Raw genomic sequence first — 12408 nt, forward strand, 5'->3', positions numbered from 1 at the left:
CCCTCTCCTTTCCCCTCAGCCCCAACCTACCTGGAACACCGACTTTGGCTGCCTCCTTCTTCATACTCTCTTTGTTTTTCTTTTGTAACTTCTTGCGTTCTCGGCTCCGGAAATGGGCCACCACCCCAGAGATAAGCAGACTCACTGAAAGGGATCAGGAGACAGTGGGTAGGGGAGCTCCTCACCTGAAATTTTACTGAGGCCTGGCTGCCACCCCTCCCTTCCCAACACCCACTGTGCCTGACTTCAACTGTACCAAGAAACTAGCCCTGCAAGCCAGTAGGTAATGAGGGGCAGGGACAGTCTGTGGGAAGCAGGGAGACGAGAGAAGAGAGGTGGGCGGCTGGGTGAAGGGCGCACCTAGTGGAAGACAGCAGAGAGCCACAATGGTGATACCAAAACCAGGACCACTGCCCTTAAAGTAGTCAAACACGGTCATGCGCACACAGGATGGCAAACCAACAGTTGTGATCTGCTGGGGCTGCGGGCATGGTGCACCTGAGGGAGAGAGCACAAAATATCTCAAAGCCTAAGGATCCCACTTCTTGGCCAGTCATCCTTCTCTCTCTCCTGTTAAGAACCAGGTACCCTCCCCTCTCCCAGGCTCACCTCCCTGGAACATGCTCCCCTCAAAAAGTCCCCTTGCATATCCCACCTCTCAGCACTCACTGCAGGTTGACCACTGGGTGCAGCCTGCAAACTAGTCCAATCCCTAGTGGAGGAGATGGCCTAATGTAGGCCTTCCAGACTGACACAGAAGGCTCTGCCTGGCGCCTGGCTCCCTGGATAGCACCAAGTGATCCCCCAAACCTTGGTCCTTTCTCCAGTAGTCATCGCTTGTGTTCTCACAGGCCACCCACCTTCATGCCAGATAAAGACATTGGGCTGCAGGGTACTGGGGTCCACATTGGTGACAGCCACCAGCACATCCCGCAGAGTGGTGTTTCTGATTTCTGCAATTTCCTCCCTGGAGAACAGCCTAAGTTGGAGAAAGTCAAGAATTGTTGGAATAAGGAGCTGCAGCCCTCCAGCAACCTCAGTTCCAGGGATCCAAGTGAGGAGAGACCCAGAGGGGCTGAGGACGGGGCAGAGCCAGCTGGGAATCAAGGGCCCATGGGTGCTGTTTACAGGCAGGGGGTCTGGGCCCAGGCCAAGGTGGAGTCTGAGGTGGGAGCCCAGGCAGGCCTTACCCATTCCTGGTGTTCTCAAACCAGTAACGGTCACCATCCCGCAGCCTCACAAACTGGTCAAGGACTATGGCACTGAAGAGGGGTCCAGGGTCCCCATGGCTTTCCAGAAGCCCCCCAGGGAGCAGCTCCAGCAGGGACAGGTCCTGGTTGTACAGGGCAGCTGTGGCCTCCAGCACCTGGGGCACCATAGGAGGTGAGGAGTGTGTATACACGTGTGTGTCTGTGTGTTGGGGAGGGCAGCGACTCTTGCCCCTCCCCTCAAACACAAGACCCCATCTGCTACTTGGCTTGCTGCTCAGGCCTGAGGAACTCTCCTCTTCCTAGGCAGCCTCCTTGGTTGGTGGCTAATCTTGTGGGAGGATGAGTGTGTCCCTGCCCATGGTAAGACCACTGTCAGATGCCTAAGGACCATATCTTGTGACCATCGCTACCCAGACTGCCCAGCCCCAATGATTAGCAGCTTCAGAGTCACCCAACTCATGGGGAGGAACCCTGCAGGAATAGGGCAATGTAGTGGTGAGGAACATCCTCTGGAATCAGGTGGCCGAATTTAAATCCTGCCTCTAAGACTGGCTTCACAACTATGTCATTGATAAAATGGGGATAATGGTAGTATCTACCCTACGACATTCCCGACATAGATTAGATAAATTACATGTGTAAAGGACCTGGAACAGTAAGGCTTTAGTTGCTATTATTATCATTACTACTCCTGACCTGGGGGTCCACATCGGGGTTGAGGTGACTCCAGTTCTTCGGGATCTCTAACCCCAAGGCTAGAAGAGCTTGGCTATAGCTGGGCAGCCCCATATCCCGGCCACGTTGGATGCTGCTGGCCACGTAGTCTGTGCGGGTGAACTTGCCAGAGCCAGGCCAATAATCTAAGGAGGGGAGAGGACTAGACTAGAAGCTCATTCGCCTCAACCTTCCTTGCCCAATAGCCTCGAATTGGGCTCTTGACACTAACTACTGCCCCCCCTCCCCCAGCACTTGTCTACATGTGACCCATATCCATATCAACCTGGCCTTGATGTGGAGTCAATGTCGCCATGTGTGATCATGGGCAATTTTTCTGGCAAGACTCTTCCCCTAAGACTCAAGACTGTTTTAGTTACCAAGCAGAAAATTCCCTGGCCTTTACCTCCTTAACCTCAAGACAGGGCTGAATGAAAACCTTTAGAGATCTAAGCACCAAAGAGATTGTGGTGCCGCCCCTTCCCCGCATACTCAGACATATTTAGAATGAAAACAACAGTAAACTGTAAGTTGAGGGGAAATTTTCAAAGCTTATTTTCTTCTAATGGCTATTTGCAGTGCGTGTATCTGTTCCTGCACTATAGGTACCCATAGGTCTGCCTGCTGATTAACTCGAAAGAGCCCCCAGGCTGCCCAGCCTCTGGGCCCCCATCCCTTCTGGCTCCAGAGCTCACCCCTCAGATCTTCAACCACTATCCTGTCCTCCAGCTCTGAAATCTGGGAGGCCATTCCCAGCAGCAGATGATTCACTGCTTGGGCGCTGTTCAGGTAGGGGTTCTGGAAGTAAACAACACACCCAGTCAAGGTAGGCTTTCAAGTTCCTTCCCAAAGCCCAGCCTCTCTCACCTTGGACCACTGCAGTACCTCAGGACAAAGGTCCCTTGGCCAGTCCCAGACTCTTGAGCTGTTGTCCCCAGATAATTTTCTGATCACTCTATCCTTCATCTCCCACCACCCTGGAGCAGCAACACCCAAGGACTGGAATTGTTGCTTTCCCCAGCCTGTGTAATGAGACTGACCTTGAGCCACCTTCCCTTGACCCTGACCCCACGCTGACCTCCCGAATCCAGTAGCTGTTGCAGACTCTGAGGGCTGGGGAGCTGCCAAAATCCTTGATTGTGATCTTCTGAAAATAACAGCTGGCATTTCTAAAATGAGGAATCAAAAATGTGGTAAGGGAATCCAGGAAGAAGCTGAGATGGGGTTGAGGGAGGTGAGGGACTCAGAGGGGGTTGGCCAGGTCTGAGGGATGGCCTCTGAACTTCCTTGAAGAGATCTGGCAGTGTATGTGGATTGAAGGTAGAAGTTGCTCTTTGTCCACACAGGATGGGAAGGGAAGGAGGGAAGAGGGTTACTCAGCTGCTGGATAAATCCTACTCCCAACAACTGAAGTTCAGCCATTAGGAGGAGCTGGGGAGATTTCCCTGTTAAGACTGAACCTCCTATCCCAGGGTCCTGTTTCAAGACCCCAAATTCTGCTTTCCCCATGATACTGTGGAGGTATATAAAAGGCTCTGGGATCCCAGGCCCTCTGATTCACCACCTCTGTCAGTGCTGTGCCTTCTTTCCCACCACCGGCCCCTCCCTCACCTCATGTAGACGCCAGGGGGTACCATGGTGGAAAAGAACTGCTCAGAGGCCACCAGGAACTCTGGAGAGATGCTGGGGTCCAGGAAAGGGCGGTACCCTGCCCCATGGGAGTAAGAGCAGAAATTAGATCCTTAACCCCCACGCCCCCCACCCCCTATAACCTGCACCCACCTGTCTTCTTCCCCTTATGGGTCCTAACCACGACTTCCCCTCAGCCCAGGTGCTACCCCATGATGCCCTCACCTGTATATTCTGGGGGTGTTTTCTGCAAGAAGCTGGGCAGCCACTCATACAGAGCAATGTTCTGAGGGTCAAGAAAGAGGAAAGGGGAGGTGAGTGCTCCAGCTGCCAGGCCACGAGGGATCTGAGCCCAAGGAAAGCTTAAGTGGGGGAGGGCCACCAGGCACGGGCAGCCATGGGAAAGACAATTCGAACAGGAGAGGTGCTGAGGCCTGTCCTCCCAAGGAACAAGGGGTTTCGGGGGTGCGGGTGCAGCTAAGCCTCTTGTGTGAGCCGCACTTTGCCTCCTTATAATTTCAGGGTCTGTTCCCAGACCTCAGCTCTCCGGGAGGGCTGGACTCCCAGTAGAGGGTGTTTCTGGGTGGCGCGTGCCCAAGGATGGAGGGCTCTGCAGGGGGCAGAGTCTCCCGGGGACCAGGGCGTGAGGGTGGGGTGGGGAGGGCCGTGCCCCGACCTGGTAAGTGGCGATGACCCTCTTGCGCGCGTGCTGGAACAGCTCCTCGTCGCCCCAGTGCGGGTGCTCGCGGGCCAGCCTCTGCGCCCACAGGTTGTGGTAGCGGAACCAGAGCAGGCCCAGCGCCTGCAGGAAGGGCTCGCGGTTCCCTCGCTCTGCCCCGAAGGCTGCGTCCGACCCAGCGGGGTCACAGGGGACGACAGGAGCGGCGCTGTGACCCAGGGGAGCGCCACCTGGCCGCCCCAGCCCGCCCCCCAACCCGCCCTGGACGCTCCGCCCCCCCCCCCCCCCCCCGCCGCGCCCCGTGGCCTCACCGTACAGCCCCCGAGGCCCACGCTGTTCCGTGGCGGGGTCGGGCGCGGTCCACATGAGCAGGGGGACCTGCGTGTCCCGGGGGAAGGCGGGGTCGGGCCCGGACGCCAGCTGGCCCCCCGAGAAGCTCCGCAGTGCGTCGCTCCAGGAGTGAGAGGAGCCATAGATGGCGCTGCCGTCCAGCCAGCCGGTCACCTCGTTGGTCTGCGGGCAGGGGACAGGCGAGCAGGGGTCGGGTAGTGGAGGCGGGTATGGGGGCGCGGGGCCTGGCGGCGGCCTGTGGGTGGGGTGGGAACGTCTCCACCCCTGACCCCGAGCCCCACCTCCCTCGGACCCGGCCCCTGCCCCGCAGTCCGCCTAGTCTCACCAGGTCCCGGGGGTTGCTGGGGCTCTGTCCGGTCTTGGGGTCCCAGCGGCTCCTCTGGAAGGGCAGCACCACGTCCCCGCGCCGTTGGGGGTCGAACACGGGGTCCCCGGGCGGGATGCGGATGTTGAGGAACTCGGCGGGGCAGCCAGGCCTCTCCACGCTGACCAGGTCCGAGAGCACGTGGTAGCCTGCGGGGAGGGGTGCGAACTGGTGAGAATGGCCACTCGTCACGGCCAAGTTTCTCAAGAGCCCAAAGACAGACGTTCTTGTGCAAGCTCTGCCTCAGGCTCTGCGGCTTTTATCTAATCTGCAAAGTTGTTGTGAGAATCAATATAATTAATATAAGTGCCGCCTCCCCCCGCAGCCAGTCCCCATCTCCTCCTAATAGATCCTTCCACCTCCCTTTCCTCTTTTTTTTTGGGGGGGGGGGAGGGAGAAAGTATAATCATATCCAGAGGAGACGTGGCAGGGACTCAGCTCCTAAGAGCTGTAAGGGGGTCAAGTGGCACTCCTGGATTTGGAGTAAGAGGTAAAAGAAAATTTAGGGAGCAAAGATTCCTGAATCAAAACCCCAGAACCCTCTGAGATGAAAACAGGCTGGAGTGCTGCTTAGTGGGGGAGGTGGTGGCTGGGGTCTCAGATCTGTCTCCTGTGGACTTGCAGAGGGGCTTCAGTGGGCCAACCCCCGTGTGTTCCCACATTGCTCTCACCAAAGAAGACCCCCAGCACCGTGCGGTTGCGGCGGGATGCCAGTCCTGGGCTGCCCCGCGTGGCAGCGAGGCTGAGCTGGCGCGGGTTGGGCAGCAGCGGCTCTCCCAGAGCTTGATACACGCCGTCCGCGTAATTGGCTGGTACTAGGCGTTGCAATCGGCAGCCTGCGGGAAGCAGGAGGGAGACGGTCTGTGTTAGAGCATTCGGTCCCCAACAAGCCCGCGAACCTTGCTCTGCTCTTCTCTCACCAGTGACGACACCCCTCTCCCTAATCTCCTGGCCCCAGGAATGCCTAGGCGTTCGCTGCGCAGGCAGGCGGGAGGCTGACGGCGCGCTCGCCCCTGTTCTCCGCGCCTGGACGCACCTGCAGCGCCGCGCTCGTGGTGCCTCAGGTTGTTGAACCAGCCGTCATAGCGCTGCACTTCCCAGGACAGTGGGAGTGTGTCCTGGCCGCCTGCGGGTCAGAGAACAGTCCCCTCAGTGCTAGCCTCCCAGCGACGCCCCGTTACCCGACGACCTCAGCCTGTGCTTCTAGCGCTCGCCGAGAGTCCCCAAACCCACCCAAGCGGCTTTACCTGCGCAGCGTGAAGGATGCCCTGGGACGTTTCCCATCCCTCTGAGCCGCGCGGCGATCTGACCGGATCTTCCAGCCTCAGGGAGCCGCTGGACTGCAACCCTCCCTTCCCTCATCCCCAGGGGGTACTGAGTGCCATCCCGAAGGGCACCTGATGCTTACCTGCTGGAATTAGCGACCCAGTCAGTAGAGCTCCCAGGAACACCACTGCCTCTGGTCTTGCGCCGAGCATGTTGAGCCTGCAGCCCGGGCAATAGGAGGTGGTAAGCGAGGGATAAAAATTTGGCGTCCCCAACGCCTGCTGCCGGCACTGGCGGAGGAGGCGCCAGCTGTTTCCACCTCCGGAGCGAAGCTTTTAGAAGCACTACCAAAAACCCCCAGCCGCACCTGCATGCCGCTCTTTTGGGGGCACCTGGCAGCCCTATAGGCACTGACGCTGGTCCCCACTCTCTAACCCCGACCACAGAAACCCACCGGGCACAAATCTCCTGGGGCATGTCTGTCCGGGGCAGGACTTTACCTCCTGCCCGCCCAAAACCTCGAATCCCCTCTCCCAACCCCCTTACCCCAGCCCCAAGAACTGCTTCTCCTAGAAAAAACAGGGGAGAGAAAGCGGGTCATAAGCTGGTAAACTGAGGGCCCGGACGTGCAGCCCCTCATACTCCGAAATGAATGTCTGTGCCAGGACAGGAGGGATGGGAAGATCAGGCTCCAAGCCCGGGTCCCCCCCTCTGGTTTAGGGCCCCCGTCGGAATCAGAAGTCTTCTTTCCTCTTGGAATCTTTGCTCTTTTGCTCTGCCTCCCCCCTCCACCCCCCACTCCCACCCCCACTCCCCAGCTTCGCCTCCCTGTAGCACTCTCACCCTACTACTCTGCGTCCTCTGACGCCCGTTGCGCAGGTGTCCACTCTGGCTGGACCAGTGACAGTCGTGACCATATGAACTTGGCTCGCTCCCTACGGAGGAAGCAAGTCTCCTCTCATTTGCATAGCGACCGCCGCCTCTCATTTGCATAATCTCTTCCGGGAAAGACCCCGTAGCCAAGCCGTGACCACAGCTTGGCACGCTGCCCACGCAGTTATAAAAGGGGCCCGGGGCGGGAGTGACTTTCAAACGCAGAGCGAACCCGCTGAGGAAGGTAACCGTAAGGAATAGTTGCGTTCTCCCGCCTCCCCGACTCCTCCCCGGCCAACCCAGGGCGCTTGAGGGCAGCCAGCCGTGGCGCTTCCTTAGAGGGGAGCCTGGGGGCTCGGACTTGACCGACGCTTTGGGTCAAGCCTAGCACGCTAGGGGCGGGGAAAGGAGACGTGGGACCCAGGCTCCCACGCCACGGACGCGCTCTCGCGGCTCCCGCAGGCGCAGCTCCCGGCTCGGCCGCCTTTCAGCATGACTCTCTGGGACGGCGAGCTGCCTTTCTACCCCCAGTCCCGGCGAGCCGCGGGCTTCAGCGTCCCGCTGCTCATCGTCATTGTGGTGTTCTTGTCGCTGGCTGCCAGCTTCTTGCTCATCTTGCCTGGGATCCGTGGCCACTCGGTAAGGGGGTGCTAGAAGCTGCGGCCTGGGGATGGAAGACGTCATGGACAGCTTGTCCCTGGAGGACCCGGGACAGGTTAAGACTGCAGCAGGGACCTCCACTGAATAGTCCAACCCGCATAGGTGGAGTAGACCCAGAAGTCTAGTGCAGCAAGCACCCCTTCCCCAGGACGGGGAGAGGTCGGGTTCAAGACACCCTAGAGACTGACCCAGCTGGATCATTCAGGAGGCTGCTGTAAAGAGTAGGTACCCACCTGGTCCAGTAGTGCTGGGGCCCACAAGCATTCTAGTCTTCAGGCGCTGTGGTGCCTCCCTCCTCTCCCCATACTTCAGCTCCATTCCCATCCCCACTCTGGGCCAAGAGGACAGAAACAAGCAGCTCAGACGGCTGCGGGTCACTTGTGCGATGAGTGGAGACACAGGTATATGGATGCCCCCATCTTAAAGATTCAGCCACTTTGGCACAGGATTCAAGTTTTTAAAGTCTAAGAGGACCTAGCCTCCCTGAGTCTTGACCTGTGTTGGTTTCCTGGGAAACCGATGCACCTAGGAATATCTGAGGGGCTGTGTTCCCACCTCCACTACTTGGCCACCAAACTCAGGGCCTCCTTCTCTTGGGGGAGGTGACTCCTGCCTGCCTAGCACTTCTGGACTCACTGAGCTTACCATAGCAGTGACCTGAGCAGGAGGCAGAGCCAGAACCAGGAGCCAGATACCTGGGGGCAGTGAAGGTTGTGAGAGCACCAGGCAGAGAGAGACAGCCTCATTGCAAGCTGGACTGGGAAATGGGGTTGGTGGGGCACAAGTACATGGTCAGAAAACATCAGAAATGCCAATGACTCAGAAGGAGCACTAAATATCCAGGTGGCATGGGGTCGAGGGAGGTCTTGGGGACTCTGGTTGAACAGTACCCAGGCCTGACCTGTTGCCTGTTCCTGCAGCGCTGGTTCTGGTTGGTGAGAGTTCTCCTCAGTCTGTTCATAGGCACAGAAATCGTGGGTGAGTGTGTGGTTCATCAGATGGGGAGAGGACCTGGGGTGAGGAAGGGTGCTGGCAGAGGGCACCTGGGGAAATGGAGAACTGGGGTTGGTCTCCCTCTCACTCTCCATTCTCCATCTCTTTCTGGTGCCCACTCTTCTGCCCTTACCATGTATACCATATAGGACCCCTAGACCTCCATCCCCATCTCTCTACAGTGTCCCACCCTCGGTCACCACTCTCCCAATTCCATCTCCCCCATTTTTTCCCTAACCACCCCCCACCGTGTGCCTCTCCTCACAGCGGTGAACTTCAGCGCAGAATGGTCAGTGGGTAGCGTGAACACCAACACCTCCTACAAGGCCTTCAGCGCAGCCCGTGTCGGAGCCTTCGTAGGTCTGCACGTGGGCCTGGAGGGAGTTAATATTACACTCACAGGTGAGGGGACTGGGCGAAGGGAACTTCTGGGACGAGCAGGCTCATGGTGGGGGGAGTGTGGCAGGGGCAACCGCAGGCCCTCTCAGATCTCGCAGAGCCAGAGAGCCTTTGGTCCTCCTGAATTTGTATTTTCCCCAACCACTGCCGAGTAAAGCCATTTCTCTCGCGCCTCCGTTTTACTATCGGAATCCACTTCGTTGCGGGATCCCCGGCTGTGCGCAGCCCCATGACCCCGCCGCCCTCCGCAGGGACCCCAGTGCAGCAGCTGAACGAGACTATCGACTACAACGAGCAGTTCACGTGGCGTCTGGGCGAGGACTACGCGGAGGAGTACAGGGAGGCGCTGGAGCGGGGGCTGCCGGATCCAGTCCTCTACTTGGCGGAGAAGTTCACGCCGAGCAGCCCTTGCGGACTCTACCGCCAGTACCGCATCGCGGGGCACTACGCTTCGGCCATGCTGTGGTGAGCGCTGCGGGAAGGCACCGCGTGCGCGCGAGCGTGTGTGTGTGTGCGCGCGTGTGCGCGAGCGTGTGTGTGTGTGTGTGTGTGTGTGTGTGCGCGCGTGTGCGCGCGCGGGTGTGTGTGCGCGTGAGTGAACGTAAGCTGCGGTTACAGCCCGATACACTCGGGCGAGTATGGCCGCCCCTCGGGTCAGAGGCCATGAGGTCCGCACAGACCGGCGGAATCCCGGAGACACCTGGGATCCAGCTACACCCTTTGCGGGTTCCCGCCGCACTTCAGCCACCCGACCGCGGGCTTGCGTTCTGGGGTAGGGACGCGGAGGACGCGAGGCTGCGGGAGCCGGGGCGGACCGGGAGGAGCCGGCTCAGGGCGCGGCGCTGTCCCCGCAGGGTGGCGTTCTGCCTCTGGCTCCTCTCCAACGTGCTGCTCTCCATGCCGGTCCCGCTCTACGGGGGCCTGGCGCTCCTGGCCACCGGCGCCTTCGCGCTCTTCTCTGTGCTGGCCTTCGTCTCCATCTCCAGCGCGCCGCTCTGCCCGCTCCACCTCGGCTCCTCCGCGCTCACCAGTCACTACGGCGCCGCCTTTTGGGTCACGCTGGCCACAGGTGAGGACCGGGCGCTGGGCCGGGGCGGCTGGGGTTAGGGGCGGGATTCATCGGAGCGCGCGCCTCCCAGTTTACAAAGGGAGTTCACCTGTGCTGCTGTTCTGCCCCTCTCGATAGCTCATAGGGGCAGGCGCTCGAACCCTTCCTCGTGTCGTGTAATCCACATCAGAGGTCCTTCTCTGTGTGTGGGTGGGGGGGGAGTGAGGGGTGGCCTCCAATAGATGAAGGGGCAGGCGGGGTTCTGTCCCGGAGCCTGACCGCCCCTTCTCTTCCGTCTGCGCCGCCCAGGCGTCCTGTGCCTCCTTCTGGGAGGGGCGGTGGTGGGTCTCCACTACGCTCGGCCCAGGGCTCTTCGCATCTTCTTGGACCGAAGCGACAAGAACTGCGGTAACCAAGCGAGAGGGGACTCGCCTCTCAACCTCAACCACCCACTATACAAGCAGCTCGGGGTCTCGGAATCAACGATCAGCACTAAACTGTGAAAGGGACTCGACCTCGGACTCCTACTCCGCCTCGGCCCCCCTCGGGCCGGGAGCAGTGCCCGCCAGAGCTGGGCCGGGAGAGCTCAGTAAGGCGAGCTGCGCTGCCAGCGGGCGCCCAGAGAAAGGCGGGCTGCCTCAGGCGTGCTCCGTGCACCCTAGACTCCCCCCGATGAGCTGTGAATAAATTTCTCCCCTTTTGTTTTCTAAAAACGTTTTCTCCATTAATTTCCATGGCTTCTTCAGGCTTTTGGGGTACACGCGCCTTCGGGAGACTTCACTGGGCTGGAGGCGGCCATAGAACATTCTCTTTGCTTAGCTACGAACCTGGATTCTCTCAGTCTGGAGAATCCAAAGTAATCCGGGAAAAGATCTGGAAGACAGACTCCCTCTAGTGAGCTCAAAGGGGAACCAACCGGAGCCAGCATAGCCTCTTCCTGAGCTGTCCCAGGTGAAGACCAGGCAGCTCACCCTCCCGCTGGCCTACCCAGTGGGATCTCCCTCCCCTGCGTTTTGGAGTTTATTCACAAACTCGTTTGGTTTTGTTTTTTAAAAATATGTTTTTATTGATTTCTGAGAAAGGAAGGGAGAAGGAGAGAGAAACATGGATAAGAGTCGTTGATTGGCTGCCTCCTGCAGGTGTCTGTGGTGTGTGTGTGTGTGTGTGTGTGTGTGTGTGTGTGTGTGTCCCACATGTGTCCTGACTGGAATCAAACTGCGATCTTCTGGATCATAGGTTGATGCTCAACCCCTGAGTCACCCAAGTGGGCAACAAACTCCAGTTTATTCACTACAGAATGGTGCCTGAGGCTCAAGGTAGATGTCAGCAAGGCATAAAAAGTTAAATCCTGGGATTTTTGTTTTGTTAGGTCCTTGGCAAATCTTACAATTTTATTTGGCAAATTAGAGAACTGAAGCTCAAAGAGAATGTGGTACAGTTGATTAATATTAGACCTGGGGTGATACGTTTGGTTTCTTCTCCCTCTGAGTGCTCTCTTTCATTGTACCAAGAGGTCACACAAACTGGGGAAGTAAATGAAGAACAAAGGGGACCCAGGAAAACTGAAAACAAGAGGTGTAGAGGGATGAGAGGGACCACAGAACCACACTGCAACTGGGCCCCGCCCCACATCATTGTGTGGGTGAGGCTAGGTTTCAATAAATGGAAACTCAAACAGGCAAAGCATTAAAGAAAGGCAGAGGTGCTGTGTGGAAACATTTGGTCTTACCATTGCGACAGGGTTTATGGGCAGTCCCAACTTCTGTTCAACACCTTAGGTGTTTTGTTTTGTTAACATTGATAGAGTCTCCTTTTTCTACTCCACATAAAGACAGGGTCTGGAGGGCTGACATCCCATCCTGTGGGCAGTTCTTGTGGCTTTATGGGGCTCAAAGGAGGTTTGGAACCAGATTGGAAGTCTGGGTAGCCACCAGGAAGGGGAACCTTATAGGGCAGGGTCAGGTACTCTGGGGTGCTCCTCCTTACAGCATGCCTGGGAGGAAGCCTCTGACAGAGGAATGTCTTGGGGCTCAGAACTCTCAGCTGTGGACTGGTATCGGGGACTCAGGAGTCCTCCTTCTTCAGGATTCCACTCCAGCCCAGGGTCCTCCCCGACACTCAGATTGAAGAATGCCTTCAGTCTGTGTGGCTGCATCCTGTGGGCCACCACCATGGCCAGGCCCAGCAGCACACAAAGCAATCCTGGGAATGAGGCAATAGG

The 12408-nt window shown here is 58.2% G+C and overlaps 2 protein-coding genes across 3 annotated transcripts in view; one reads left to right on the forward strand and one right to left on the reverse strand.

Moving 5' to 3' along the window:
• The window catches only part of LOC308557598 (dual oxidase 2), a 34956-nt gene that overhangs the window by 12924 nt on the left and 9624 nt on the right, over positions 1–12408 (reverse strand). Inside the window, exons 1-16 of one of the 2 annotated variants that reach the window (XM_081138182.1) lie at positions 7058–7147; positions 6357–6433; positions 5985–6074; positions 5620–5784; positions 4910–5097; positions 4545–4746; positions 4231–4397; positions 3780–3840; positions 3537–3633; positions 3004–3094; positions 2621–2723; positions 1908–2071; positions 1191–1366; positions 861–979; positions 361–498; positions 31–144 (exon numbers count right to left, since the gene is read on the reverse strand). In XM_081138182.1, the coding sequence (XP_080994308.1) occupies positions 31–144; positions 361–498; positions 861–979; positions 1191–1366; positions 1908–2071; positions 2621–2723; positions 3004–3094; positions 3537–3633; positions 3780–3840; positions 4231–4397; positions 4545–4746; positions 4910–5097; positions 5620–5784; positions 5985–6074; positions 6357–6433; positions 7058–7131 (2026 nt within the window). In that variant the 5' untranslated portion in view covers positions 7132–7147. Of the gene's footprint in view, positions 1–30; positions 145–360; positions 499–860; positions 980–1190; positions 1367–1907; positions 2072–2620; positions 2724–3003; positions 3095–3536; positions 3634–3779; positions 3841–4230; positions 4398–4544; positions 4747–4909; positions 5098–5619; positions 5785–5984; positions 6075–6356; positions 6434–7057; positions 12390–12408 lie in introns of those variants that run through there. The other variant, XM_081138183.1, reaches the window with a different exon arrangement.
• On the forward strand, positions 7305–10895 carry DUOXA2 (dual oxidase maturation factor 2). The gene is made up of 6 exons (XM_081134140.1): positions 7305–7726; positions 8668–8725; positions 9008–9142; positions 9391–9604; positions 9994–10208; positions 10497–10895. The coding sequence occupies exons 1-6, from the start codon at positions 7580–7582 to the stop codon at positions 10688–10690; spliced, it is 963 nt and encodes a 320-aa protein (XP_080990266.1). The 5' UTR covers positions 7305–7579; the 3' UTR covers positions 10691–10895.

This window comes from Miniopterus schreibersii (genome assembly GCF_964146895.1).
Source record: "Miniopterus schreibersii genome assembly, chromosome: 1".
Lineage (NCBI taxonomy): Eukaryota > Metazoa > Chordata > Mammalia > Chiroptera > Miniopteridae > Miniopterus > Miniopterus schreibersii.

Coding starts and splice junctions, on each gene's coding strand:
- DUOXA2 (XM_081134140.1), top strand. CDS start 7,580: ATGACTCTCTGGGACGGCGAGCTGCCTTTCTACCCCCAGTCCCGGCGA. Junction 9,143..9,390: donor AGTTAATATTACACTCACAG/GTGAGGGGACTG, acceptor CGCCCTCCGCAG/GGACCCCAGTGCAGCAGCTG. Junction 9,605..9,993: donor TACGCTTCGGCCATGCTGTG/GTGAGCGCTGCG, acceptor CTGTCCCCGCAG/GGTGGCGTTCTGCCTCTGGC.